The sequence below is a fragment of the Syngnathus typhle genome, linkage group LG1 (assembly GCF_033458585.1).
Source record: "Syngnathus typhle isolate RoL2023-S1 ecotype Sweden linkage group LG1, RoL_Styp_1.0, whole genome shotgun sequence".
NCBI lineage: Eukaryota > Metazoa > Chordata > Actinopteri > Syngnathiformes > Syngnathidae > Syngnathus > Syngnathus typhle.
The window spans coordinates 28,854,177-28,882,014 of NC_083738.1; the positions used below are offsets into that span (position 1 = coordinate 28,854,177).

Consider the following 27,838-nt stretch of genomic DNA (forward strand, 5'->3'; position numbering starts at 1 on the left):
TGAGTCTTACCACAACAAATAAGAGCGAGTGTATCAGTGACAAGAAACAACAAGGAATGTTGGATTGTTGAACACTTTGAAGTAGAATAGCAATCAAATTGTTTCCATTTCTCGGCATACTTCGGGCGGCCGCAATTTCTTGGCGTGCGTACGCAACGTGCGGCAACGTGCGGCTGTAGTCCAATGAGCTCGGGCTGCGTCAACCAGATGCGGATGTCCTGCCGCGTGGACCAATCATGTGTGGTGGGCGGGGTCACCCAATACCACGTGTATTTTTTTATTTTATTTTTTTTCTTGCGTGTGTGAGCTAATTCTGTCCTCGCTTCAGTTGAAAAGCACCACAAATGAGTCTTTTTTTTTCTTTTTCAACTATTTTTTTTTGGTGCTACGTGCGGAAAATTGCGTTCAAAGCGCCAAGTTTTCCGAGGGGACCTTTTCATCCACGAGCGATGTTTTCTACACGGAACTTCAACACCGACGGCACGGCCCGGCCCGGTCCGAAGCGTAAATACACCGGGCTCGTCTCGCTAAAAGAAGGCTTCAGCTGCACAATGGCCTTTCAATGACTTCGACGTTGAGGTGCTTCTTCGTTTGTCATTAAACCACTGCCGGGTATGGACTGGGGACGTTTGATTGGACTCGGTGGAGTCGTGCGCTCCTTGTCCCTGCTCTGTGTCATTTTGGACTTACAGCTGGACGGTAAGTCTCGTCGGATTGTGTGTGTCCCACCCTTTTGTTTTCTGTCTCCAAAGACGACGACGACTTTGTCTTCCAGGCGTCTTGGGGGCAACTCGCGGCGAGATTGAGCATCACCTGGAGATGGGTCGCAAACTTCTGGCAGCTGGTCAGCTGGCCGAAGCCTTGTCCCATTACCACTCTGCTGTAGGTAGGTAAGCTCGCCCTTATCACTCATTCAAGGCCAACCAACAATGTCTTCAAGAATGTGCAAATGTTTTGAGCCATGTTGAATTTATGGCTTGTCCACGAAGCCAGCCGACGTGAAACGCTGCGATTCAAAGACGGCATATCCCGCTGTGTCTAGAAGTGGATTCGAAAAACTACTTGACATACTACAAACGCGGCGCCGTGTTCCTGGCCATGGGCAAGTCCCGATCGGCCCTCCCCGACCTGACCAGGGCCATCCAGCTCAAGCCTGACTTCCTCGCTGTAAGAAAAAGAATCGAAATCAACAAATGTCACGCATGCGTTGTCTCACACGACTTCCATTTTGTTTGCCGGCCTTCTACGCTTTCCCCAGGCCCGGCTGCAGAGGGGCAACATCCTTCTGAAACAAGGCAACGCGCAGGAGGCCCGCCGAGATTTCGAAGCGGTGGTGAGCGCAGAGGCGGGCTTTTGCTCGGGCTCAAATCCACGCGACTGTTGCAGAGATCTTTTTTTTTTTCCGCCGGGGAGCTCCGGCCAACTCCGGAGCACGCCGACGCGCGGGAGCAGGTGGCGAGAGCCCGAGAGCTGGAGGAGCTGCAGGAGGACGCCCGGGCGGCGCACCACCGGGGCAACTACGGCGCCGCCGTCTCGGTGCTGGAGCGAATCATCGAGGTAAGCCCAAATCCGGGTGCCGATTTGTTGGAATGATGGCCCGCCTCCTGGCTAGATCTCGCCCTGGGATCCCGAGATGCGAGAGCTGCGCGCCGACTGCTACCTCCGCACCGGGGAGCCGCGCAAGGCCGTCCAGGACCTGGCGCCGGCCACCAGGCTGCGGAGCGACAACCGCGCCGCTTTCCTCAAGCTCAGCCTGCTGCATTACAGCCTGGGGGAGCACCACGAGTCTCTTAAGTGAGTGAGCGAGCGAAGGAGGGAGGGAGTCTGGGAGGGAAGGATTCCTCCGCCGCCCTGCTCACGCTTGTCTTGCCCACGCCGCAGCCAAGTCCGAGAGTGTCTGAAGCTGGACCAGGACGACAAGAATTGCCTGGCCCACTACAAGCAAGCCAAGAAGCTCAGCAAGCAACTGGACTCGGCCGAGGAGCTCGTCCAGGCGGAAAGGTGGGGTACCGTGAGAGGGGCTCCTGCCGCTGTCGGGTCAGCGCCCGAGGCCCCGCTTTATTCTGACCCGCCGCTGGCTGGCTGGCCTCTAGGTACCGCGAGGCGATTGACAAGTACGAGGGCGTGATGAAGGCAGAGCCACACGTGCCGCAATACTCCAACCTGGCCAAGGAGAGGATCTGCTTCTGCCTCGTCAAGGTCGGACACCGTCTTGCCGACGGGACCCTCCATTGTTTGGTTTTTTGTTATTTTTTTCATCTCCTTCCTTTAACGAATGGATCAGGTAAAAAAACAACAACGTTGCGTTAAATGGGTTTAAGGTGAGGCGGATCAGAGCGAAATGAAATCAATCAAAGTTGAATTGCGGCAAATTGGGATACCATGGCTTTGGTATGTATCTCTGAGCCCGATTCAATTGAATCGAGTTGAGTGGAATGGACCCCTTTTAGAGTTTGAAAACAATGTGGTGTCATTTCAGGCCAGGGGCAAAAAAGAATATGAATATTTGAATATGTGCCCAAACGCCATTGCCGTGAGTGGAAATATCAAATATGACCACCTTTGGGTCACAAGTACTGGCAAGTCAACGGTGGGGGTGTGGACCCCACAAAATCATAATCTGCTTGCTTTGAAATGATTTGGACGGGTCCAAGTGGACAATAGGCGCAACGCGCGTCGACATTTCGCCGGCAATTGCTCGGCGTTTGTCCGAAATTAGCGTCACCGTTTTAGCCGCGTGCTCTTTTACAGGCCAAGTCGGCCACGGAGGCCATCGACGCGTGCTCCGAGGCGCACCGGAGGGACCCTCGCGACGCCAAAGTCCTCCGCCACCGCGCCGAGGCCTTCATCCTCAACCAGGACTACGAGAAAGGTAGGCCGCGGCCCGCCGTGCCTGCGACCTACCCCGTCCGCCCGCACGGTGGCGCTGTCATTCACTCGCAACATCTGCCCTAGCCGTGGAGGACTACCAAGAGGCGCAGGAGTTTGACGGCGACAGCGACGACATCCGAGAAGGGCTGGAGCGAGCCCGGAAGCTGCTCAAGATCTCCCGCAAGAGAGACTACTACAAGATTCTCGGAGTCGGACGGTATTGATTTATTTTTCAACGTGCCATTGCATTGCTTTTAAATAAACGGCAGATTTATAGCGGAAAAAAAAGCCCTACATGAAAGTTGATTGCAGAGGAGAGCGACGCGGTGCTCGATGACTTTTCGAGCGCTCTTCTCAGGGCGGCCAACAAGCAGGAGATCATCAAGGCCTACAGGAAGCTGGCGCAGCAGTGGCACCCCGACAACTTCCAGTCGGAGGCCGAGAAGAAGGAGGCCGAAAGGAAGTTCATCGACATTGCGTCGGCCAAGGAAGTCCTCACCGACCCAGGTCGGGGAAAGCCCTTTGAATAATTCTCCCGTAAACTCGCTTTGGCAGCGTGACCGAGGGCAGCGGTCTTTTTTTTTTCCGCATCCACCTACGTGGCCGCTATTCCTCACTGCCTCAGTACATCGTGGATTTTTCTAAGAAAAAAAAAAAAGGAATTATGGCAAATAGCGCCCACACAATTGCAGCCAACAAATTCAAAATTGAGGAATTATGGCACGGAAATTGTCCGCACACCAGCAGAAAGCAGGCAGGCAGGCAGGCAGGGAGTGGCCACACAATCGCACATTTGAAGAAAAAAAACATATTTACAGTATGTACATTTTACTTACATCTACAAGCACCCACGCGCGTATCAAATGTATTCATTATTCTCTGTACGTTATTTATACAGTTAATATTTGATTGACATGCTTGAAACTATTCTATAATGTTCGAATAAAAGGATATGCACTTATTGATACACGTAAAATGTTCAAAAGGAGAGGATTTTCACCTATCGCCACCTATCGGGTGCTCTTGGAAGAGGGGATGCATTACTGTTGTTCCAAAGCAATTAAAAAGATGATCCATGTTTTCAGAAATGAGGCAGAAATTTGACAGCGGCGAGGATCCATTGGATCCGGAGAATCAGCAGCAGCAGCATGGCGGCGGCGGCGGAGGACACAATGGCCACGCCTGGCCTTTCCCCTTCAACCCTTTTGAGTCAGGAGGCAGCTTCCACTTCAAGTTCCAGTAGGGGACAAGTCTGTGGCGCGTCACGGTGAGGACTTTTCCTTTCTCAACAAAATGTCCGACTGCCTTCAAAACAGCACGTTTTTTGTTGTTTATGTGCCATTCTTACCACGAATGCTTTTTTCGTTTTGAAACCAATTTGCTCAAAGACTCATGTCATCAATTGTCCAAAATGGCCAACTGACTGCTGAAAAGAGTGTTTCTTTTTTATTGTTTCCGAATCTGCACTTTTATTTCCAAAACGAAAGCACTATATTCTCAACTACAGTTAGGAATACGACTGACGCTTCAAAGTACAGCCAAACGTGGGCGGGTTGCTGCGCGGCGGAAATACGGGAAAAACCTCAAAGTTGACGGTAGTGCTGTACTTTGATCGGAAAACAAAAAAAGTCATTTAAGGAAGAGAGCTTATTATTTATTGAGTTTGTTTTGTTTTGTTTGTGTCCTTGCATTGTCAATCTGATGCAGAGCTCAACAACATTAAAAGAAAAAAAATGGTTTACTGATGTGTCGTATATAAAGAGCGAGTTGAAGCCAATCCCAGATGGCTTGGTGATGGTGGTGGGGGACACCCTGGACTGGTTGCCACCCAATTGCAGTAAAAGATGTACTGCCTGACAATTCTTCCTCCGAGTCTTGTAGAATGCGAATCATTTCATTTCAAAACAAAAGTCCATTCTTCATAGTCCATTCCCTAGTGGTTCACTCCGAAGCCTTGCGTGTCGTCCAGAATGTCCGCTTCGGCCTCGATGGACACCACATGGTGACCGGGTATCATGGCCAGGCCAAGAACTCGGGGTTCCCCCCGGGAAAAAGTATCTTAAAAGAAGAGCAAAGAAAAAAAAAATCAATCCAACGCCCGGCAGCCTTACTTGAAACTCCAAAAGTCCAAGTCTGCTTGATTGTCAATTTCTTCTCATGTCAAGACGCACAAAAAGATCGAAATGACGTTTGCCACTATCCCACGGTGACAAGCCATCGTACGCAATATGCATACGAGTAAACAAGCCAAGAAGGCACAAACAATGAAGAAATAAGAGCGAGGAATTGACGTCACGCTCACCTTTGGATTTGAGGAACTCCTGGGCCGAGCCGAGGATTATGTTACAGTCCCGGTCTGTGCAAAGGAAAAGGCCAACCAAGGTCCGGCCGTCGGTCATGCGGATCCTCATGTTCTTGTTCAAAAGGCCCTGGAGTTTCTGCCTCGCCTGGGATGCCGAGGACATGTCACGTGCTTCCTGAGTGCATACATTTAATGACAGTTGACTTCTATTTCGATTTGATGTTCAATCCGTTTCTACTTGAATTGGTACAAAGTCACTGTGGTTGTACGTGGAGACTTGAGGAGAATAGAATAGATCTTTATTGTCACACATGTACAACAAAATTTCAAAAGTGCCAACCGATCAGTGCATGGAATAAATAGAAACCTGAATACACGTCATGTTGACAATCTCTTTTTAAATGGAGGTCTTCATTGAATCACTTCACGGCTAATTTGTGAGCGACCGAATTCAAAGGGCAAACTAGGAGCAGGAAAATAATGGCAAAAATAAGCAAAATAAGAACATACACGACAAGACGGTCCGTTTTCTTCGATTGTTGCCATCCGAGCGCTCGTTCTTCTTCTGTAGTTTGCTGCCGGACGTACTTGTCGCATGTTACACGAGCAACAGCGACCCCCAGTGGCCACTAGTAGTCATAACACTCATAACCAAGTTTCCTTCTTTCCCATTTCTTTTCTTTCCTCCCCTTCTTTTATTGCTCCTATCATTGCTCACTTCCTTCCCTCATTCTTGCGCCCTCCTTCCTACCGTTCTTCCATGCATCCTTACATTTCATCCCTCCGTCAAGCTACCCACATTTCTTTCACCCTCCAGTTAGTCTCACCTTCATCCCTTCTTTCCTTCTTTCCTTCCTTCCTTCCACCCACTCTTTTCTTGCACCTTCCTTTGATTCCTCCATTTCTTACACATTGCTTCCTTCTGTCCTTCTGCCTTCACGTCTTTTCTGTTTTGTTTTCTTCAAACCATCCCACAATTTACTCGTCCATATTGCCTCCCTTCCTTCTTTGCTCACATAATTTGCTTTAAAAATGTTTTACTTTGGTTAGCATGCCGCATGTTAGCATTTCATCACCTCATTAGAATTAAAGCTCGTGAATATATTGCAAGATGTAAAAGAATAAAATGGCTCTCGCCCCTTTTTTTAATTGACACTATCTTCATTTTCTGTTCCCAAGCAACTGTCTCATCTTCACTCACTGATTTCCACCCTCACCACAAGCATTTAATTTTTAAGCAATACAATCTGATGTCATTCTGGGCATGGCTGCGGCAGAACCCCCCCCCCCCCCCCCCCCCCCCCCACACACACACACCCACACACACACACGTACACGCGCGCAGTTTTCCTCCCTCTCATTCCCTTCCCAACACACACATTTTCTTTTTTTTTATCCATTGGTATGGGCCATGCTTGAGAGATTTGCTCTGCAATGCAGAAAGTGACACCACAAGTCTGGGCATAAGGGGGGGGGGCACACATTCTCAATACGGGAGGGGGGGGGCACACACAAACAAGTAATAACAATGTAAATCGCATGCGCCCCCCCCCTCCCTCCCCTTCTTTCCTGTTACAATGTGGAGCTTTTTAAGACGGGGGGGGGGCGCACGGGGTGAAGGGGAGGGGGGGGGCTGAAAAAATAATGTCAGCCATTTTTATGTAAGGGGATTTTTTTTTCTTATTGGGGGTGTGTGTGTAGGGGGGTTGTTAAAAAATAAATATAAGAGGGCGGCCATCTTTGTTGCTTTCTGCCTAGTGTAAAATCCCCCCCCCCCTCGATTTGAATATTAAATAAACAGCACGATACATTTTTGGTTTTTTTTAGTTGGTCTTTTTTTGTTGTTGTTGTTGTTTTGCGCACAAGGACGGGATCCCGATGAGAGGACTATCATGTCCTATCCACCGCGGCGGGCCTTTGAGGAAGACGAGAGCACGGCGCTTCATTCCGAGGGAGGAGATTTTGACGAAGCAGGAGACGGCGGCGGCGACGGCAACGGCGGCGACGGCAGCGGAGACTTATTAGACGCGAGAAGCGACATCAACTCGCCGGCGGCGCTTCGGCAAACTGCAGCCAGCCCAGGTACGTCAGGGCTCCCGAAAGGGACGTTTTGCACGACACGCCACGGCTGCGTTGAAAAATCATGCACGTCTCCAGCTCGGGGAGGGAGAGAGGGAGGGAGGAAGCAAGGAACCAAGGAACCAAGGAAGGAAGGACGATTTCAAGCACTGGGATGCGCACGAAACACGCTCGGTCTGCTCGGCAACTTTGTGTCCACGGTCAAAGTGTCATCTTGCTCACCCCAACCAACCAGGCAGGCAGACGCGCAGGCAGTCAGCCACGCAGTCGCGCAGGCAGGCAGGCAGCCGCGCAGGCAGGCAGGCAGGCAGCCAGGCAGGCAGGCAGCCAGGCAGCCCACTCCGTGACACGCGTGTCACAGGAATGACAGCGTTCCGGGACATTTCTCGCGATGCGTTCAAACGCAGTCGGTCGGGTTAAATCCGCGCACGAATGTCGGGTGACTTCCAAGTATGTTTATTTCACTCTGAGGAAGTTTCTGAGGGTGGAAGCAAAACATGTGGCGCCTTTGTAAGGTTCAACAACTAAGATTCATTCGGCCGACTGGGGGGGGGCTCCGCCTCCGCGCCAGACTGATAAATAAAATGAGCTCCCGCAGCAGCGCGGTCCTTAACCGTCCCGCGACCTCCACGGCTGCCGGAGTTGAAGCCCCCCCGCCCCCGATCCGTCCCGCCGCTCCACCGGCGGGGCCTACGAGTCCCGGAGTTCGAGTCGCCCGGCGGCCGGCTTTCTGCGCGCCGTTGGCGGCGTTCCCACACGGCTCGCCGGGGAGTTGGAAGGAGTGAACGTACACTCAATCTAGGCTGATCCCATTCATTTTCGTATCTCGCGTTTCTGTCCGGGTGTCAGCCGACCAGAGTACCGAGTCCCACTTTTACCCACTGCAACTGTCGGGCCGCTTGCGCTCCAGCGTTTAAATATCGGCTCCAAACTTCTTGAGTGGACCTCGTGTGTTCTCACCGTGCTGATGTGACTTTTCTTCTGGTGCTCCAAAGCAAAAACATCATGCCTGTTCTGCTACCTGTGCACGGGAAGATGTAGAGAAGGTTTGGGAGAAGGTTTGGAAGGTACCCTTGAAAAGCCTCATCTGGCACCCAGTTGTTCTGAGCACAGGTCTAGCATCCATCTGTCCGTCTGTCTCTCCTTCCACCCCTCAGTCCATCCATCAATACATTCTCTGGTTGTCCGTCTGCCTGCCCGTCCATCCGTCCGTCCGTCTGTCTCTCCTTCCACCCCTCAGTGCCTGTTGAAGATGTTTGCTGCTGTGCTGTGCTTGAAGCAGAGCCAAGATTCTGCATCCCCTTTAACCATCCTCTTCTTCTCTAGAGGAAGAAGCGGACACGTCTGACCGGGAGGTCCCGTGTCGAAAGAAAGGACGTCCAAAGAAAAAGAAGGATGGCAAGAAGAAGGGGAAAGAGGGCGACGGCGCCAGGCCGGAAAAAGAGGGCGACGGCGCCAAGGAGCTCGTAGGTGGCAGCGCCTCTCGCTCCACCGTCCTCAATCTGGTCAGCTGGGCCGCTCGCTCCTCACCCTTCTATCGCGTCTGCTCAGGACAGCGATGTAGACCCGGACTCGCCGGCGGACCAGGACTCGGGCGACCGCTCGGACTGCGGCGAGAAAAGGAGGAGGAGGAAGAAGCACCAAGAAAAGAAGGAGAAGAAAAGCAAGAGGAAGAAAAGCAATGACGAGGACCGAGGCAGAGCTCAAGAGGAGACCGCCCGGGTAAAGTCCAATCATCCGTGCACGTTGTCGTCGCTTCCCGTCTCTCATCTGAGCGCCGGCCGGATGCTCCCCGGCAGCCCGCCGAGCACAAGACCTCCGCCCGGCTGGCCGAGGAGTGGGGCCTGGAGGACGTGGATCACACCTTCAGCGAGGAGGACTACAGGCAGCTCACCAACTACAAGGCCTTCAGTCAGTTTATGAGGTAAAAACGCCGGCCTGGCCCGGCCCGATGTCTTCTTCCTTTGCGCACATTCTTCCCCTCCTGCCAGGCCCATGATCGCCAAGAAGAACCCCAAGATTCCCATGTCCAAAATGATGACTGTCCTGGGGGCCAAATGGCGGGAGTTCAGTTTCAACAACCCCTTCAAAGGCGACGCCGCCGTGGCCGCCGTGGCCGCCGCAGCAGCCGCCGCCGAGCAGGTCTCCGCCGCCAGTGCCGCCGCCGTCTCGGCGCCAGTGCCGCCGCCTGTCCGCAAGGCTAAGACCAAAGAAGGCAAAGGTCAGTCTGGGTAGACCTCTTCTCCCTTCTCGTTGTCGATCTGGCTGAAATGTGACCTACTTTGAGTTTTGCTGGCGCAGGGCCGGGCTACAAGAAGCGCAGCAAAAGTCCTCGAGTCCCCGACAGGAAAAAAACAAAGGCCAAAAAGATGGCGCCCGTTGGGCTCAAACCTTCGCCGGCGTGTGCCAAGAGGAAGAGGAGCTGCTCGGTGAGTAAGCGCGCGGGGGGGGCACCACCATCCCGGGTGGCCGGCGACGCTCGCCGCTGCCCTCACCTCGCCCGTCCTTCCGTCTCCGTCAGAGCGACGAACCGGACGAAGAAGAGTCGGAGCGCCAAGACGTCCACGGCTCGGACGGCTCCGGACGGCTGAAAAAGAGCAAGCGCGGGCGGCCGGCCAAGAAGGAGAAGAAAAGTAAGCGGCGCCCAGTCCGACTCGGGCGCGCCCCCGTTCACAGCTCGCCTCGCGCTCTCAGGTGAGGAAGACGCCGACGGTTACGAGACGGACCACCAGGACTACTGCGAGGTGTGCCAGCAAGGCGGCGAGATCATCCTGTGCGACACCTGCCCGCGAGCCTACCACCTGGTGTGCCTAGAGCCCGAGCTGGAGAAGGCTCCCGAGGGCAGGTGGAGCTGCCCTCACTGCGTGAGTGCCGCCACCGCCGCCCTGTCTTCCGACCGGGCCCGTTGGGGGGAAAAATAACAAAGCGCCGTCTTCTCGTGGTATCCGGCCAAGGCACGGCCGAGAACATACCCCACAGGAACGCGGGCCGCGCCCGGGGCCCGATACGATGGCGAGGCTTTGCTGCCAATGCTTGTCTGCTTGCGTCTCTTTCCAGGAAAAAGAAGGCATCCAGTGGGAGGCCAAATACGAAGACTTTGAGGACGCGGCAGAGAAGAGCATGTCGGGGGCGGGGGCGGAGGACCACCACCACCACCACCACAACGAGCACATGGAGTTCTGCCGGGTGTGTAAAGACGGAGGCAAGCTGCTGTGCTGCGACACCTGCACCTCCTCCTACCACGTCCGCTGCCTGAACCCGCCGCTGCCCGACATCCCCAACGGACAGTGGTTGTGTCCGCGATGCACGGTCAGTCGCTTCCTTTCTTGCTCTGTCTGTCTGTCTGGGAGGGAGGGAGGGACGGTGGACGTGAACGGAGGGACGGCCCAGCCTACTGTGTGTTCTGGTCTGCATGGCCACCTTTCCTTCGTCCCGCCTTTAGTGCCCACCCGTCAAAGGACGCGTGCAAAAGATCCTCCACTGGCGGTGGGGGGAGCCCCCGCCTGCGGTCCCCGCGGCGCCTGCGGTCCCCGCGGCGCCGGACGCAGCGCACGACCAGCCGCTACTGGCAAAGGGGCGAGCCGAGCGGGAGTTCTTGGTCAAGCTGGTCGGACGGTCCTACTGGCACTGCGCCTGGATCACTGAGCTGCAGGTGGAGACCAAAAGTTCGGCTCTTTGGAAGGCATAATACGCTCTGACCCGCCCGACCCCTCCAGTTGGAGATCTTCCACTCGGTGATGTACCGAAACTACCAGAGGAAGACGGACATGGACGAGCCGCCCGCTTTGGACTACGGCTCCGGCGGCGAGGACGAGAGCGGGGCGGCCAACGGCGACAAGCGGCGCTCCGAGGACCCCGGGTACGCCGTCATGGAAGACAAGTTCTACAAATACGGCATCAAGCCCGAGTGGCTGCTGATCCATCGCATCATCAACCACAGGTAAGCAGCGAGGAATGCAACATTGGCGCATTGGCTAACATTTTCAAATGCGTGGCAGTCTGGACAAAAAGGGCGCGTACCACTACCTGGTCAAGTGGAGAGACCTGACCTACGACCAGTGCACCTGGGAGCAAGACGCCACCGACATCCCCGACTTTGCCGTCTACAAAGCCAACTACTGGAGACACAGGTACCACCCCGGAGAGCGCTTTGGGCCTGGTGCGCCGCCCGGCTCACCCCACCTTGACGCAGGGACGCCGTCACCGAGCGAGACCCCCAGCGACCTCGCAGGATGAGGAGCAAGAGTCAAGAGGGCCCGGACCCGCCTTCGCCCGCTTGGCCCGTCACCGACGTGAGCTCGCTCGCTCGCGTGGCGTGGCGTGGCGTGGCATGTCTCCTTTCTGTTTTTAAAAAAAGAAGACAGAAAAGAAAGAAAAACAATCTTCCCGCAGCCGACGATCAAATACGAGGAGCAGCCCGACTTTGTGACGTCGATGGGCGGCACGCTGCATCTCTACCAGATGGAGGGTCTGAACTGGCTTCGCTTTTCCTGGGCTCAGGGCACCGATACCATCCTGGCCGACGAGATGGGTCTGGGCAAGACCATCCAGACCATCGTCTTCCTCTATTCGCTCTTCAAAGAGGTAGCCGCCGCTGGCCGCTAATGCCTTTTTTTTTGTTGTCTTTTCTAGCAGCCTCTGTGTTTTGTATCAAGGCCAGGAAAAAAAAAAAAACCTCAATCTTAAAAGAAATGGACACGTTTTACAAAAAATGGTGGTTGCCCATTTCTATTTGCAGGGTCACACCAAGGGTCCGTTCCTGGTCAGCGCCCCGCTCTCCACCATCATCAATTGGGAGCGCGAGTTTGAGATGTGGGCGCCCGACTTCTACGTGGTCACCTACACGGGCGACAAGGACAGCCGAGCCATCATCCGGGAAAACGAGTTCTCCTTTGACGACTCGCTGATGATGAAAGGCGGCGGCAAGAAGGCCTTCAAGATGAAGGCAAGGAGAAGCGACGCCGCCCGCCCGTGCCCCGGACGGGATGATGACCATGATTTATTTTTTTGCTCCAGAGAGAGACGCCGATCAAGTTCCACGTGCTGCTGACCTCCTACGAGCTTGTGACCATCGACCAGACGGCGCTCAAGTCCATCGACTGGGCCTGCCTGGTGGTGGACGAGGCTCACCGTCTGAAAAATAATCAGTCCAAGGTGATTCATTGAAAAAGCTGCATTCTTTTGAGAGAGAAAACCAAACGAAAGCAAAGAGATGCTGGGCCAAAAGGCCAAATAATTGCCAGTGTAGGCCACAAGGTGGCGGCAGAGCGCTACTTTGCTCCTAATGAAAACAAATGAACGAAAACAAACGAAAGCGTTGGAATTGGTTGCGCCTTCTTTGCCAAAGCTCCATTCCAAGAAAAAAAAAAACCATTTCTTTTTGGGTGACACCTTCCTGGTTGTCATTCTTTGATTGTTTTGGCCTGCGGACAAGCACAGCCAAGTCCAAAACCCCCCAAGCAAGTACAAAGCCATATGTTTGTGAAATCAATGTGATTAGCAAAGTCCAGTGTGAAAATTGTGAAAGTCCAACTTGATATTGCGGCAGTTTTTCCGGCGCCTGAACGACTACAAGATTGACCACAAGCTGCTGCTGACGGGAACGCCGCTCCAGAACAACCTGGAGGAGCTTTTCCACCTGCTCAATTTCCTCACACCCAACCGCTTCAAGTAGGTTGCATTTTCTCCGAATCGAAATTTGCTCACCACGTCATTGGGCGCGTGCGTCCCCGCCGCCGCCGCCGCCGCCGCGCAGCAACCTGGAAGGCTTCCTGGAGGAGTTTGCCGACATCTCCAAGGAGGACCAGATCAAGAAACTGCACGACCTGCTGGGCCCTCACATGCTGCGGCGGCTCAAGGCCGACGTCTTCAAGAACATGCCCGCCAAGACCGAGCTGATTGTGCGAGTGGAGCTCAGCCCCATGCAGAAGTAGCAAAGTCCCGCTCTCGTCCATTGCTTGTTTCTCTTGACAAATAAGAAAAGCCAATCCCGGCCGGGCCTTCTCGTTGTCTTCAAACCCAGAAAGTACTACAAGCTGATTCTAACCAAGAACTTTGAGGCTCTGAACTCAAAAGGCGGAGGGAACCAGGTCTCCCTGCTCAACATCATGATGGACCTGAAGAAGTGCTGCAACCATCCCTACCTCTTCCCCGTGGCCTCCATGGTGGGCAAAGTCCTCAGCTTCCGTCGAGCGGCCGCCGCACCTCTGGCAACGTGCTACAGTGTCGCTCGCTCGCTCGCTCGTTCCTTTGGTTGCAGGAGGCCCAGAAAACGGCCAGCGGCGCTTACGAGGGCTCGGCGCTCACCAAGGCTTCCGGGAAACTCACGCTGTTGCAGAAGATGCTGCGCAAGCTGAAGGAGCAGGGACACCGAGTGCTGGTCTTCTCGCAGGTGGGCCCGTTGGGCCTCGGTCCGTTGGGCCTCGGTCCGTTGGGCCTCGGTCCGTTGGGCCTCGGTCCTTTGGGCCTGTTTGCTGACTCTGCTCTTTGCAGATGACCAAAATGCTGGACTTGCTGGAGGACTTCCTGGATTACGAAGGCTACAAGTACGAGAGGATCGACGGCGGCATCACCGGGGCGCTCAGGCAGGAAGCCATTGACCGCTTCAATGGTGAGTCCAAAAGGAGGAGTGAAGAACTTTTTGGCCAGGTTGGATTGGATTTTGCTGGACAAAGGTAAATGACGTTCCAAAATATCTCCATTTTGTCAAGTTCAGCATATAATAAGCATCAAGTCTTTTGGATTTTATTTTGGGAATATTTATTCATCTTGATCTTGATCATTATTTTGATTGATTGATTTCATTTGGTCTATTTTTATTTTGGATTTTATTTCAGCTATTTTTTTCTAATATTGCGTCTGCAGAATATGGAAGGGAAAAACAAAAGTCCCCTTTTCCATTCCCAAAATGCACTCTCCTTTTTCTGCTCCAAATGTCCTTTTCCTTCATGGTACTGTGCAGCTCCCGGCGCTTGTCAGTTTTGCTTCCTGCTGTCCACCCGAGCCGGAGGCCTGGGCATCAACTTGGCCACGGCCGACACCGTCGTCATCTTTGACTCGGACTGGAACCCCCACAATGACATTCAGGTTGCAGGGGGGTATGGTTAGGGGGGAGGGGGGGACGTGCCGGCCCAAAGCATTGTTGTCTTTGTCATTTTTGCCCGTCAGGCCTTCAGTCGGGCTCACCGCATCGGGCAGGCCAACAAGGTGATGATCTACCGCTTTGTGACGCGAGGCAGCGTGGAGGAGCGCATCACACAGGTGGCCAAGAGGAAGATGATGCTGACCCATCTGGTGGTCCGGCCCGGCCTGGGCTCCAAAGCCGGCTCCATGACCAAGCAGGAACTGGACGACATCCTCAAGTTTGGAACCGAGGAGCTCTTCAAAGACAAGGGAGAAGGTGAGCGAGGGAGGGAGCGATTGCCAGAAATCGTTACAATGTTTAAGAGAATTTTACGGCTTTCTAGGTAAAAGGAAATGATTCTGAAAATGGTCTTTTTTTTTATTGTTTCTAAAAAAAACGTTCCCATGCTATTGATTCTTTGATATTGTTATTGTTATTATTATTATTATTATTATTATCATTATCATTATTATTATTATTATTATTATTATTATTATTATTATTATTATTATTATTATTATTATTATTATTATTATTATTATTATTATTATTATTATTATTATTATTATTATTATTATTATTATTGGAGAGAGAAAAAGCAGTCACCATATGACTGACTTACTCAGTTGTATTTTAAAAATCACTGTTGTAGAATGAAGTCTTGTTTTTGTCACGGAAAAGTCACCATTTTAAGACCAAGAAGTTGTACTCTTCTTATCTAGAAAATCAAGTTGCAAGTTTAGAAGAAGTTTTTGGGCATAAAAAAAAAAGTCACAGTACTACTTGAAGTCAATCCGATTTTTTGGGGAGCAATAAAACAGCATGACATAATTTAGTTTTTTTTTGGGGAGCAATAAAACAATATGACATAAATTACGTTTTTCGGGGGTGGTAATAAAACAATATGACATAAATGACATTTTATTTACAGAAACAGTTGCATGACTGCAAAAAATAGTTTTTGGGGGGGGAAATATTACAAGAGTGAAATGGGTGCTTCTGTTTCTCCGGTCCCCGACAGGTATGAAGAGCTCGTCGGGGGATAAAGTTGAAGACGAGGGCAACGTGATCCACTACGACAGCGTTGCCATCGAGAGGCTGCTGGACCGAAGCCAGGACGCCACCGACGACTCGGACGTCCACAACATGAACGAGTACCTGAGCTCCTTCAAAGTGGCCCGCTACATGGTCCGAGAGGAGGACAAGGTAAGAGGCCGGCGGGCTGAGAACGTTGAGCAACATGGGCTTGCTTTTTTTTTTTTTTTCTTGCCTGGATTTCACTTCCAGCGTTACCTTTTTTGGACACTTGCTGGGAAAGGGGGGTCGGTGGGGGGGGGAATTGGCAGCTCTGCTACATTCATCTCGCCAAAAAAGCGGTGAAATAATGAGCCGAGAGAAGCGAAACAGTGCCGCCGCCGCTGATAACTGGGGCGATAACTCCCGCTCGCTCGCATTTCTCACGGGAGCTGAATAAATATATTGACGGGCGCCGCTTTAATCCGAGAAGAAACATCTGCAAGCTAGCTAGCTTCTAGCACCAAATATCTGAGCACAAACCAGCGTACACACGTCGATGGCACCGATACTTTGTTGGCACCTTCTTGATCATCCGCAAAGAACAACTAAAATGACTTGAGGAGTTGCCATCATCTCCTCGTTTTGGTACGGCCGCAAAATGAAGTGGAAATAAAAAAACGTTTCTAGTTGGTTTCCGTATTTCTTGTTGGTATGTCTAAAGGGCGTCTTCCGTTGCCTTTGTTGATCCTGACCGATTCCTCGTTTGAAAGAAAAATCGGAAATCGGCTAACTGTGAAACGTGTAAAAAGTAAACAAAGGATTTTCAGGACAAGCGATGAAAACAAAATCCAAAATCAAAGCGACCCGACGTGCTGCGTTTTGTTTTGTTTTTCTTCTTTTCCTCACCGACGTTTGCTACTCCAGATGGACGAGATGGAGCGAGAGATCATCAAGCAGGAGGAGAACGTAGATCCGGACTACTGGGAGAAGCTGTTGCGCCACCACTACGAGCAGCAGCAGGAGGACCTGGCCAGCAAACTGGGCAAAGGCAAGCGCAACCGCAAGCCCGTCAACTACAACGACGCCGCGCAGGAAGATCAGGGTAAGATAAGGAAGAGCAAAACAAGGAGTTGTCCGCGGCCAAACACATTGGTCCTTCCAGAGTGGCACGCTGACATTTCCGACAACCAGTCCGAGTATTCCGTGGGCTCCGAGGAGGAGGACGAGGACTTTGACGAGCGTCCCGAAGGTCGGTTCCAAACGTTTGAGCTTCAAAAACATCCATCCATCCATCCATCCATCCATCTATCCATCCATGCATCCATGCATCCATGCATCCATCCATGCATCCATGCATCCATCCATCCATCCATCCATCCATCCATCCATCCATCCATCCATCCATCCATCCATCCATCCATCCATCCATCCATCCATCCATCCATCCATCCATCCATCCATCCATCCATCCATCCATCCATCCATCCATCCATCCATCCATCCATCCATCCATCCATCCATCCATCCATCCATCCTTCCTTCCTTCCTTCCTTCCTTCCTTCCTTCCTTCCTTCCTTCCTTCCTTCCTTCCTTCCTTCCTTCCTTCCTTCCTTCCTTCCTTCCTTCCTTCCTTCCTTCCTTCCTTCCTTCCTTCCTTCCTTCCTTCCTTCCTTCCTTCCTTCCTTCCTTCCTTCCTTCCTTCCTTCCTTCCTTCCTTCCTTCCTTCCTTCCTTCCTTCCTTCCTTCCTTCCTTCCTTCCTTCCTTCCTTCCTTCCTTCCTTCCTTCCTTCCTTCCATCCATCCTTCCATCCATCCAACCCATACAACTCAGGTGTGCTAGCTTCATGCTAACAAAGCTATCATAGACAGGCCGCTGGAAACTAGATGTGTGGCTTTCACACTCCAAGCACCGTAAAGAAAACAACAAAAGAGAATTAAATCTGGAAATCCCACCAAACCATGTCTTGTCAAAAGTTGCAAGCTACGCTGCAAGCTACGCTGCAAGCTACGCTGCAAGCTACGTACCGTGAAAACCGTGTAAGCTAGCTCAGATACTTCTTTCCCCTGTGCGTACTATCGCTAGCTATTTGTTAAACATGTCATTCACTCCAAACTATTTGCATTTGTTGTATTTTGTAAAAAATGTGTATGTATAATTCTCAAAGATTTCACAAGATGGCGTCAAAGCCTCGAAAGCGCTAGCAGTGATAGAAAGTATCTGTCTGCTGTGGAAATTGCTCCTATTTTGCGTGCGCGTGTGTGTGTGTGTGTGTTGAGGGGGTCATTTGGTTTTAACGGGTTTTTACATTGTCGTTAGGAAACACACAGTTTGAATATCATCTGATTTCATTCAATCAGCGTATTGAATTGGGCTGTAAATGATTTGCAGCAGACCCAGCCCCCCCGCCCCCCGCAAATAAAAAAGCAAATTTTGATTTAGCGGATCCAGTTGCCTGGCACGCTCACGCAAAGCCCTTTGCCAAAACACACAAATCCAGACGGCCATCTCTGAGTGCAAGGAAGGGGGAGAAAAACTCGCTCGCTCACTCGCTCGCTCGCTCTCCTTTCCTTACCGCGCCAAGAAGCTCAATGTTTTCGCGAAAGGCGAGCATGCGATACGAGATTGAAAGCGTGCCTCTTTTTTTTTTTTTTCTTGTTCTTTAACCCGTTGCTTCCCTGCAGGCCGGAGACAATCCCGCCGCCAGTTGAGGAACGAGAAGGACAAACCGCTCCCTCCTCTTCTGGCCAGAGTGGGCGGCAACTTGGAGGTCCGTTCGTCCGAAGCCCGCTTTCTTGCAAATGTCCAAAGATGGCAGCGAGCGTTTTATTTTTTGTTTGCCAGGTTCTGGGCTTCAACACACGCCAGCGGAAGGCTTTTGTCAACGCCGTGATGCGCTGGGGGATGCCGTCTCAGGACGCCTTCTCCTCTCAGTGGCTGGTCAGGGACCTCCGAGGCAAGAGCGAGAAGGAATTCAAGTAAGCATCGTGAACAAAAGCCAAAGAGGCCTTCGAGTGATTGAACCACGCACTGTCCGTCCATCTGTCTGTCTGTCTGTCTGTCTGTCTGTCTGTCTGTCTGTCTGTCTGTCTGTCTGTCTGTCTGTCTGTCTGTCTGTCCGTCCGGGCGGGCGAACGGCCAGGGCGTACGTGTCGCTCTTCATGCGTCATTTGTGCGAGCCGGTGGCCGACGGGGCCGAGACGTTCGCCGACGGCGTCCCCAGGGAAGGCCTGTGTCGGCAGCCGGTCCTCACGCGCATCGGCGTCATGTCGCTCGTCAAGAAGAAGGTGGCGCTCTTTTCTCTTCTGCGAGTATCGTATTTTCCAGACTATAAGACTAGCGCTCCGGAGTACAGCCGTAAAATGCACAAGGAGGAGGAAGAACAACCTACATGAGTCGCACTTTGGGGGGAAATCTATTGGACGAGAACAGACATGTCCTCTTGACAGGCAATTTCAATTAAAAATACAATCGGCAACAACAAATCCGATGAAATCTTCATTCTCTGTGGCTCCGCTAATCCTGAAAACTAAGGATGGCAAAAACAAAACTGCCACCTATAGTCCGGAAAATACGGTATATCTATTTTGTTTTGCTGCTAATGGCATTTAGCAGCAGCTCTTCCAATGAAGCCGCCAAGTAGCCGCTTGACCTTTGGGCCCAGATTCAGGAATTCGAGCACATCAACGGGCGCTGGAGTCTTCCGGAGCTCAAGCCCGACGTCAGACCGGACAGACCCCCCTCCAGGGCGTCGTCCCCCGGCGGCGCCGAAACGGCCAGCCCCGACGCCAGCTACGGCAACACGCCGTGCGCCTCCAAGCCAGGTCGGTGGGGAAAAATGGCAAAGTTGTGCGAGCCAGTGGCCAACCCGTGACCTTTTGTCGTCAACAGCGACGCCCGTGCCGACAGACAAGGACGACGGCGGCGGCGGCGGCGAGAAGGACCAGGATGACGGGGAAGAGGTGGGAAGCCCAAGAAATGTCCTCTCCATCGCACTTTGCTGGTAATGCGAGGTTTGCGTTGGAAGTGCCGGCCGGCGGCCCAATGGACATCTGCTATTTGTTCCGATGCTGTTGCCCTTTTTTCAGGCATATTTGAATGAAGCCATTGAATCTCGGTACTTCTCAAAAGAAAATGCTTTCGTTTGATTTCACATTGAAGTACTTGACATTTTTTAACGACCTTGATAAAATACTTATTTCAATCAGGTTCATTTATTTATGTATTTATCTACTTATCTATTTATATGATTTTTTTCGTCAGTCTTGACATTTTTTTCCAAAACTTGAGCTTAGTTGTAAAAATACTTCAAACACTTCTTTTTATACAATTTAGTATGCTTCATTTATTTATGTATTTTTTATTTTTTTTTTCCAAAACTTGAGCGGAGTTGTAAAAATACTTACAATATACAATTTAGCACGCTATTTTTATTTTGTTTTATTTATTTTTATTATTTATTTATTTTTCTTGAATTTGTTTTCCAAAACCTGAGCTTAGTTGTAAAAATACTTATTTTGATATGGTTTCTTTTATTTTTAAATCAAAACAAAACATTTTTTTCATTTCTTGTCAGTCTCAACGTTTTCTCCTTTTTCCAAAACTTGAGCTTAGTTGTTCAAATGAAATGTGCTCCTTTGTGGTTTCAGCTTTGCGCAGTGCAAAGCGTGGGTCCCGCCAGTCCCAAAACAGAGGACAACCCTTCATGTACGGAGGAGAAAGAAGAGGAGGAGAACGAGCAAGCGAGCAGCGCCTGGCCGCAGGAGAGCAATTGGCCAGACAAGAGCGTTCCAACAACCCAGCGTGACGGGAAGGCGCAAGGTGGCAGAGCGGGTAACCAATCATAATTCACCTCCTTGTATTTGATGGAGCTAGTCACATGTCGAACTTTGGTTCTTAGATGGCCAAAAGGTGGATGAGGAGCGGCAAAAAGACGCGGCCAAGCCGGAAGCGGCCCAGGAGCCCGCCCAAACCAAGAAAGGTGCAGCGCTCGGCTCGGCTTGGCTCGGGGCTCAGCCCGGGGCTCAGCCTCGGCTCAGCTGAGCCGTCTTTTTCCGTCCTCTGCCTTTCTTGTTGTCAACAGAGGAGATGCAAATCGAAAAGGATGCCGCCACCGCCGCTGGCAAAGAAGTGCGAGAGGTGAAGGCGGAGCTGGCTAAGCTGCCTGTGGAGCGACCTCGCTTCATGTTTAACATTGCTGACGGCGGCTTTACCGGTCAGTACGCTATGATGCAACTCTCCTTCCAAATAAGCTACGTAGCTACGGAACGGAGTATATTATCTGAACTGAGTGAAGAAGGTACAGTAGGTAGTCGGGGTGAAGGATTTCGAAATGACTTTTTTCTCCGTCGCTATTCTCATTTCATACTTGATTGGTTTCCCATGTACCGTCATTTCCGGACGACAAGTCACTCCAGAGTAGAAGTCGCACCAGCCATAAAATGCGTAATGAAGGAGAAAACCACATTGCACCAGTGGCACTTTCAAATGAAAATAGAATAGGCTGAACGCGTTGATATACTGAGTTACCATTACGTTAGCATTGCTAGCATTACATAAACACATAACCAAGGAACTAAGAATGTGTCCGATTTTATTCAAATAACTATAGCATGAATAAGTTTATCAACCCATCTGTGTCACTCCAAATCATTCAACAATGAAATCTTCGTCTTCGCTGTCACTTCTAAACAACGCCGGAAGTCGGTGAATGGATTCAGACTCATTGACAGTTGCAATTATTCCACAAGCCTAGAGCGCCCTCTTTCGGTTCAGTGTGAGAATAACATATGAAAAGATAGATGTTAATCATTTCACAAATAAGTCGCTCCTGAGTATAAGTCGCACCCCCCCCCCCCCCCCCCTCGCCCAAACTATGAAAATAAACTGCCACGCGTCGTCCGGAAAATATGGTATCTCTTTCTGAGGTGTGTACTGGATAGAAATGAATCTCTCCCTGCCTGGATTATTTATAGAAACGGAAAATCAAATGGGGCTCCAAATTGACCCTACTTCCAGAAATGCTCAGTTACAGCTGTCCAATGCGACACGCCCACTTCCACCTCTCAGGTTGTTCTGATTATTAAGGAAGGAAAGATCAGTAGAAAGGGAGGTAGGACGCGGTCCATGGTTGGACTTGGATAAATAACTGTATATGAACTTGGAAACTTGGAACTTTGTGTGTGTGTGTGTGTGTGTCCCCCACAGAGTTGCACACTCTTTGGCAGAACGAAGAGCGGGCCGCTATCTCCTCGGGAAAGATGAGCGATATCTGGCACCGCCGCCACGATTTCTGGCTCCTGGCAGGAATCGGCGTGTATCCTTGGCGACGCAGGAAAGCGGCCAGCCCTCTGAAGACCCCCCCCCCCGTTTTTGACAGCAAACCAAAACATTAAGAACACGTCGTCCTCAGTGTTTAGCGAGTCGGCTCTGCGTATCGACGGCATAAATCTAGTTTGATGACGCCCGCCATGCTGACTTCTTCAAAAATCCAATTGTGCTAGCACAGCTTCTACCTTTCCCTTTGACTGCGTGTTGGCTGCTGAGGCTTATCACTATGACGGTGAGGTGGAGAGGCGAGGTTTCCGAAATGTCCATTTTTGGACAGTTCTGTCCTTGACCCGGCGGGGCTCCAGCCACGGCTACGCTCGGTGGCAGGACATCCAAAACGACCCGCCGTTCGCCGTCGTCAACGAGCCCTTTAAGTCGCAGGCCAACAAAGGCAACTTCCTGGAAATGAAGAACAAGTTCCTGGCTCGCCGCTTCAAGGTAAAGCTAATTGTGTCCAGAACACGGTTGGAAATAAGCTCTCTTTGTCAGCTGACACACCGGTGCTGACCGCAGCGTTCCTCATCCTGTTTGCTTGCGGCCTGGCGCGTGGGCCCACATCCTCATTTACGCAATCTCTTGCATCACTTGCTCCGCGCTCCAAACAAAACGGTGTCGAGGCAAGAAACGGCAGCGTTCTTGATGATTCTGCAACCTTGGCAGTTAGCATCAACGCTGCCATTCATTCCCGCTCCCTCCCTCCCTCCCTCCCTCCCTCCTTCAGCTGCTGGAGCAGGCGCTGGTCATCGAGGAGCAGCTGCGGCGGGCGGCCTACCTGAACATGACGCAGGAGCCCAGCCACCCGGCCATGGCGCTCAACGCCCGCTTCGCCGAGGTGGAGTGCCTGGCCGAGGCGCACCAGCACCTCAGCGAGGAGTCGCTGGCGGGCAGCAAGCCGGCCAACGCCGTCCTGCACAAAGGTCCGTGGCGTGACATCTGTCGTCGGGAACGTTAGGAAAAGGCACGCCAAAGTCTGTTGTCGTGCTGCCAGTGCTCAACCAGCTGGAGGAGCTGCTGAGCGACATGAAGGCCGACGTGACCCGGCTGCCGGCCGCGCTGTCCCGAGTGGCGCCCGTCGCCGCGCGCCTGCAAATGTCGGAGAGGAGCATCCTCAGCCGGCTGGCCAGCAAGGGCACGGAGACGCAGGCGCCCCCGGTCAGCCCGTTCGCCGCGCAAACATGAAGAATGACGGCGCCGCGCTTGGCCAGTCAGAACACACAGCCCGGCAACCCGCGCTCGCTCGCTCGCTCGCTCGCTCTTTCGCGCCACGAGTGTTTCGTCAGCACGTTCTCCTCCCTCGCCCTCTTGAAGCACTTGACAATGTTCTTCTCGCCGCCCCCATCCTCCCGTCTCGGTCGATGCCGTCTTGCCTGAACCCGTCCCTTTTCTTTCCCTGGCTCCAGCCTGTCCCTCCCGGACCCTACGCCACCCCTCAGCACTACGGCGCCCCCTATGCTCCGGGGCCAATGGGCGGGGCCAACTACAGTCAGATGCCGCCCGGGTCCTTCATATCAGGTCAGTGAGTCTCTTTGAAAGAAGAAGAAGGCAATCAATGAAGGTTGCCAAACTTGTTATTCGCTGGAAAGTCCAGATGAATCTTTGTCAGCATATTTCCATGCTGCATTTGGGAGCCATTTCTTTTTTCAAACACGATTCATTTGTCACTTTTGGCGAGGGTCCCCATCCGGATGTCCGCGGGCACCCCTTGATGGTTTTCTGCCGCATCTGACCCAACCCAATAGCTTGTGTCGGATCGCAATGGACAACAAACAGCACAGTCCAAAAAAAGGCAGTAAAAATGTCCTTCAGTTTTGTTCCGTAAACGAGCTATTCCTTAGACTGTACGGCCGTTGAGCAGAACTTTACCAATGACTCCATTTCAGCCATTTTTATGGAAACGAACAAACGCTTGGAAAAAGTTACGTGAATTGAAAAGAGCCCAACCAAAAACACCACCATCACCATATGAGCACGCTGTTCTGGACTCCATTAGCGACTCCACCGTCCGTCGGCGGCCTTGTCCTGGTGATGCGGGCAAAAAGCCGCTTCTATTGCTTCTATTTCAAGACTTCATCGGAGGAATTCCATCCTTATATCACATGGCCACCCAATCTGGACTTGAGCGTGGATGTCCAGGCTCTTTGAATCAAATGACGACTCATTTTGCCACTCAGGAATGTGCACGTTGCGTTCTGGCCGCGACGTCCCTCCCGCCGCCGCCGCCGCCGCCGCCGCCGCCGCCGCCGCTGCTTGTCAATTGCCGTTGAGCGTGTCATGTGCTAGCCAGACGCGCTCTGTGGCTGGCTGGCTGGCTGGCCGGCTGCCCGGCCGGCCGGCCAACGTGCTGCCCAGATGCGGCAGAGAAAAGTGCAAAAAGATGCTCTTGCCACAACGGCTCAAGTCGACTGGGTGTAATTGGAGAGAGAGAGAGAGAGAGCGAGAGCGAGAGAGCGAAACATCTGTCAAAGGCATTGCACGACGCATGGGCGAAAATGTCATTATCCCCCGGGCGCTGCGCCAAGAAAACACGCAGGAGGTATTTTGAGAGGGACGCCGACCGCAGCGCAGATGCGCTCGCTCGCTCGGCTGGCGTAAATGCGTGACCACGCAAATAGCTGCCAGTTGCCCCTCCGAGCCCGTACCAGGCCGGGTCGCCGCCCTCGCCCTGATTGGCGTGGCGTGGCGAGGCGAGGCGAGGGAGAAAAGCAAAGCAACCAAAAGCAAAGCAGCTGGCTGCTGGACAAGAGTTAAAAACAACAAATCCAAAGAGTTGGCCACCCTGGAATAGCACTGCCTGTCCTCCTCCCAGACATTCCTATGTGCACGAAACGCAGATGCCGAGGCTCCCATGGTGCTCGCCAGCCGTCCCGCATCTCGTCAGGCTCCCCAAACCTGTCAGGCCTTCCTCACCTGGGAGAGAGCATGTGGGTTCACCAGACCTTTGCCCCACCCCAGTAGCCGACCGATTAAATCCTCCTCGCGGGGACCACTCGAGTGTCCCGTCGCGGTGCTCCCTTCCTTCCTTTCTTCCTTCCTTTCTTCCTTCCTTATTTCCTTCCTTATTTCCTTCCTTCCTTCCTTCCTTCCTTCCTTCCTTCCTTCCTTCCTTCCTTCCTTCCTTCCTTCCTTCCTTCCTTCCTTCCTTCCTTCCTTCCTTCCTTCCTTCCTTCCTTCCTTCCTTCCTTCCTTCCTTCCTTCCTTCCTTCCTTCCTTCCTTCCTTCCTTCCTTCCTTCCTTCCTTCCTTCCTCCCTTCCTCCCTCCCTCCCTCCCTCCCTTCCTCCCTCCCTCCCTCCCTCCCTCCCTTCCTCCCTCCCTTCCTTCCTCCCTTCCTCCCTTCCTCCCTCCCTCCCTCCCTCCCTCCCTCCGCAAGCCTCGGCTACAGTCTGCCCCTTGTCTGCCCCCACAGAAGCTGCTTGGGGGCCGGCCGGCACCGGCGCGTGCCAGAAGACCAAGGAGCACGATGTGGTGCAGCGCCAGCGGGTGGTGGACCTGTGGAAGGACGGCAAGTCGGAGGGGGCCATCGGCCTGGAGCTGCGCATGCCCAAGTCCACGGTGCACAGCATCATCGTCAAGTATCGCCTCAGTAACACGGTGGAGAACCTGCCGCGCAACGGTCGCCCCAAAAAACCCTGAGCGAAGCCAGGACTGTGCCAGGCGCCGGCCGGGACCGTGCCTTGTGGAATACCCAAGCAGAGAGAGACGACTTGCATGGGGGGGAGGGGGGAAACTACTCTGAGAAGACTGAAGGTTAATCCAGTGGCAGGTTGTCAGGAATTCAGAGCTGCATATAAATCCCTGATTTCCTCAGGTTTTTAAAGACAAACACACTTTTGGAAAAAAAAAAGAGTTCCCCGAGGATCAATTCTTCATCCGCCGGCAGACTCAAAGAGCCTTTCTCCTCGCTTTGACCCCATCCTCCCTCATTCCTGCGCAGTCTTCCATCTGGACACGCTCGCTGGAGTTCTGTCTGGAGCCCGCACAGATTCTGGCAGAGACCTCGCCGTATCTGCGACGGTGATCCGGGAAGGGTTAGGGGAGCCCCGTGAACACCACACTCCATTCTCTTTTGGGCGACAAAAGGTGCCGCGGATGCTTTTGCTTCATTAAAAGGAAGCTGTGCGTCCTCTCCCGCCTCTTCTTTTCTCCGTGTTGCATAGCATTGGCCATCCAACACCTTTCCATTTTGCTGGCATGCCTTTCCATAGTGCAAGGACAAAGGAGCCAGCCAGTCGGCAAATCGCCACGTGCCAATATCCACGTCCATTTTGGATGGCCGCTTTGTGGATTCTATTTGGAGCGCAGTCCGTGCTGCATTCCCAGCAGCAGCAGCAGCAACATTTAGCGTCTGGCTTCTTTTTTTTCTTCTCCCTTTTTTTAGCCTCTAAAGAAGCACATTTCCTCATGTGGGATTGGTGGCGAGCAAAGGCCCAAAGAATTGGGCTGTTGCTGTTGCTGTTGCCGTGTCATGGATGTGTGTCAAAGTGGCGCTCAGACGCCTGCGCAAATCATTTCCAAGCTCGGATCTGGATGGAGAATTTCTGAAAGGCCGGCCTGAGCGCCTCTGCTGTTGCACGCAGGCACGCAGGCCCGCACGCCTGGTCCAGAATAGAAGGCTTTGGCGCGGCGGCTGCCAAGATGGCAGCGTCTCGAATAGCAGACGGTGTTCAATATGATCTGTTCGAGCCGTCTGGCTTCATCCGCTGCGGTGCCGAGTCGCTGCAGAACAATCCTGACCGAGCTCAACGGGTCTGTATTATTTCAAAACAAGAACCGCCCCCCCCCCCCCCGAACCCCCTTTGGCTCTGGTGACTTTTGCTTGGGCTATCCACCCGTCTGATCCTCTACGTCGGGTTTGTCCTCACGAGCCTCCGTCCAAGCTGTTTTAGGCCTAAAGGTGGCCGTTTTGGGGGCTGGAGATTTTCGCACACGCCCTCTGGTGGCTGAGCGTTGCGTGCTGTGCGATTCTCCTGGCCTCCGTTTGTTTTGCTTCTCATGTGATACTCTCCCTTCTCTTTTTCCTAACCCTGCGCTGGCCCCGCGCTGGCAGCAAACGGAGTTAGCCCCCCCGCTTTATCGCAGGGCTGATCTGGAAGTGCTGTTATGACATTTGAGCGGCCGTCGTCTATTCCTGGCTTTTGTTTGGAAAAGGGGCTCTTAAACTGGCCCCCGGCCGGCTGAGCACGTTTGTGTCAAATGAGCCTTCCTTTTGGAGTGCCACAAGGCTCTATGCTAGGGCACTGTTGAATGTGGTGCATCTGTTTCACTGCTGAGCACTCCATGGCTTGTCTTTTTTTTTTTTTTTTTCTGTCCGCCTTGCAGTGCTCAACGGACCCCCCTTGTCCTTGTCTTTGTCCTTGCCTGTCAAGAAGGAACGGGAAGGAGACCTGCGACGGGAGCAACGCGGTGGTGAGATCATCTGCATTGACGACTAGACTGGGTTGACACGCACGCACGCACGCACGCACGCACGCACGCTCACACGCAACGTATTCAAGCTACACTGAAAAGTACCAATATTTTATTGAGAATGAAGTCATTGTTTGACTGACTCTGGTCGAGCAGACAATTCTTTTTTTTATTTTTATTTTTTTATAAATGCAACATGAGAATGACCAGTTTTGACTTTTTCCAAAGTAAAGCATAACTTATCCCCAAACATAGTTGATTGAGCAAAGTTTCATGTTCTCGTTCCAAAAATGTTGGCAAGATTATGAGTTGGATGCTTGAGCAAATGAATATTCCTCTTTTCTTAATGTTTCGCAAAAAATCCGACTTTATTCTCTTCAAATGACATTTTCAGGAAACCCAACTTTATTCTCATGAAATGAACACAACTTGATTCTCGTTAGATCGATTGTTTTCTCCAAAAGCTCTTTTGTCTTCAGTTTGATCCCAACTTTTTTCCCCCAAAAGAATCCGATTTTGTCCCTCCCAAATACTTTCTTCATTCTCACAAGACATTATTCTTGTTAGACATTCTGCAAAACACATTATATTCTCAGTATTTCAATTGAATAAAAGAAGAAAGAAAGAAAGAAAGAAAGACTGATGATGGCACGACTTGATTCTTGTATACTATTTACTTCTTTTTAGTCTGGCCTTAACACACACACATACATA

General features: G+C 52.1%; 3 protein-coding genes across 11 annotated transcripts; 2 read left to right on the forward strand and 1 right to left on the reverse strand.

Annotated features, from left to right (window-relative positions):
* Positions 1 to 290: 290 nt before the first annotated feature.
* On the forward strand, positions 291 to 4,612 carry dnajc3b (DnaJ (Hsp40) homolog, subfamily C, member 3b). Of its 3 annotated transcripts, XM_061290132.1 has the most exons (12): positions 291 to 699; positions 776 to 886; positions 1,043 to 1,167; positions 1,259 to 1,333; positions 1,414 to 1,557; positions 1,613 to 1,794; positions 1,882 to 2,001; positions 2,094 to 2,199; positions 2,752 to 2,872; positions 2,956 to 3,088; positions 3,230 to 3,378; positions 3,957 to 4,612. In XM_061290132.1, the coding sequence occupies exons 1-12, from the start codon at positions 615 to 617 to the stop codon at positions 4,112 to 4,114; spliced, it is 1,509 nt and encodes a 502-aa protein (XP_061146116.1). In that variant the 5' UTR covers positions 291 to 614; the 3' UTR covers positions 4,115 to 4,612. The 3 variants fall into 3 exon arrangements, with proteins under 3 accessions (XP_061146116.1, XP_061146125.1, XP_061146134.1); XM_061290141.1 differs by lacking the exon at positions 291 to 699 and having other exon boundaries at positions 776 to 890; XM_061290150.1 differs by lacking the exon at positions 291 to 699 and having other exon boundaries at positions 990 to 1,167.
* On the reverse strand, positions 4,504 to 7,610 carry naa38 (N-alpha-acetyltransferase 38, NatC auxiliary subunit). 2 transcript variants are annotated; one of them, XM_061290218.1, is made up of 3 exons: positions 7,475 to 7,610; positions 5,174 to 5,348; positions 4,504 to 4,929 (listed from the first exon to the last, which is right to left on the reverse strand). In XM_061290218.1, exons 2-3 carry the CDS (start codon positions 5,334 to 5,336, stop codon positions 4,805 to 4,807), a joined length of 288 nt encoding a protein of 95 aa, XP_061146202.1. In that variant the 5' UTR covers positions 5,337 to 5,348; positions 7,475 to 7,610; the 3' UTR covers positions 4,504 to 4,804. The 2 variants fall into 2 exon arrangements, with proteins under 2 accessions (XP_061146202.1, XP_061146194.1); XM_061290210.1 differs by lacking the exon at positions 7,475 to 7,610 and adding an exon at positions 5,684 to 6,036.
* chd3 (chromodomain helicase DNA binding protein 3) lies at positions 6,856 to 27,767 on the forward strand. 6 transcript variants are annotated; one of them, XM_061290103.1, is made up of 41 exons: positions 6,858 to 7,255; positions 8,579 to 8,718; positions 8,804 to 8,974; positions 9,052 to 9,176; positions 9,244 to 9,473; positions 9,554 to 9,681; positions 9,774 to 9,885; positions 9,947 to 10,116; positions 10,310 to 10,561; positions 10,695 to 10,904; positions 10,969 to 11,192; positions 11,251 to 11,382; positions 11,445 to 11,544; positions 11,645 to 11,836; positions 11,991 to 12,197; positions 12,269 to 12,406; positions 12,801 to 12,922; positions 13,008 to 13,181; positions 13,275 to 13,416; positions 13,512 to 13,643; positions 13,745 to 13,862; positions 14,214 to 14,338; positions 14,420 to 14,651; positions 15,397 to 15,581; positions 16,317 to 16,494; positions 16,555 to 16,641; positions 18,075 to 18,160; positions 18,235 to 18,368; positions 18,533 to 18,677; positions 19,055 to 19,214; positions 19,282 to 19,352; positions 20,040 to 20,211; positions 20,291 to 20,371; positions 20,474 to 20,605; positions 21,598 to 21,706; positions 22,026 to 22,158; positions 22,442 to 22,637; positions 22,709 to 22,872; positions 23,121 to 23,232; positions 24,527 to 24,641; positions 25,125 to 25,842. In XM_061290103.1, the coding sequence occupies exons 1-41, from the start codon at positions 7,066 to 7,068 to the stop codon at positions 25,303 to 25,305; spliced, it is 6,207 nt and encodes a 2,068-aa protein (XP_061146087.1). In that variant the 5' UTR covers positions 6,858 to 7,065; the 3' UTR covers positions 25,306 to 25,842. The 6 variants fall into 6 exon arrangements, 4 of the variants coding, with proteins under 4 accessions (XP_061146087.1, XP_061146079.1, XP_061146104.1 ...); XM_061290095.1 differs by having other exon boundaries at positions 6,859 to 7,255; positions 20,040 to 20,223; XM_061290120.1 differs by lacking the exons at positions 24,527 to 24,641; positions 25,125 to 25,842 and adding an exon at positions 27,038 to 27,767 and having other exon boundaries at positions 6,860 to 7,255; positions 20,040 to 20,223.
* Positions 27,768 to 27,838: the final 71 nt, after the last annotated feature.

Bases quoted from the DNA above. Each gene is read 5' to 3' on its own strand.
- dnajc3b (XM_061290132.1), top strand. From the start codon at position 615: ATGGACTGGGGACGTTTGATTGGACTCGGTGGAGTCGTGCGCTCCTTG. The intron at 3,089-3,229 runs GTATTGATTTAT...CGCTCTTCTCAG, and splicing joins AAGATTCTCGGAGTCGGACG to GGCGGCCAACAAGCAGGAGA. The intron at 3,379-3,956 runs GTCGGGGAAAGC...CCATGTTTTCAG, and splicing joins GGAAGTCCTCACCGACCCAG to AAATGAGGCAGAAATTTGAC.
- naa38 (XM_061290210.1), bottom strand. From the start codon at position 5,770: ATGCGACAAGTACGTCCGGCAGCAAACTACAGAAGAAGAACGAGCGCT. The intron at 5,349-5,683 runs GTATGTTCTTAT...GTATGCACTCAG, and splicing joins AAAACGGACCGTCTTGTCGT to GAAGCACGTGACATGTCCTC. The intron at 4,930-5,173 runs GTGAGCGTGACG...TCTTCTTTTAAG, and splicing joins GGAGTTCCTCAAATCCAAAG to ATACTTTTTCCCGGGGGGAA.
- chd3 (XM_061290095.1), top strand. From the start codon at position 7,066: ATGTCCTATCCACCGCGGCGGGCCTTTGAGGAAGACGAGAGCACGGCG. The intron at 13,182-13,274 runs GTAGCAAAGTCC...CTTCAAACCCAG, and splicing joins GAGCTCAGCCCCATGCAGAA to AAAGTACTACAAGCTGATTC. The intron at 18,369-18,532 runs GTAAGCATCGTG...GCGAACGGCCAG, and splicing joins AAGAGCGAGAAGGAATTCAA to GGCGTACGTGTCGCTCTTCA.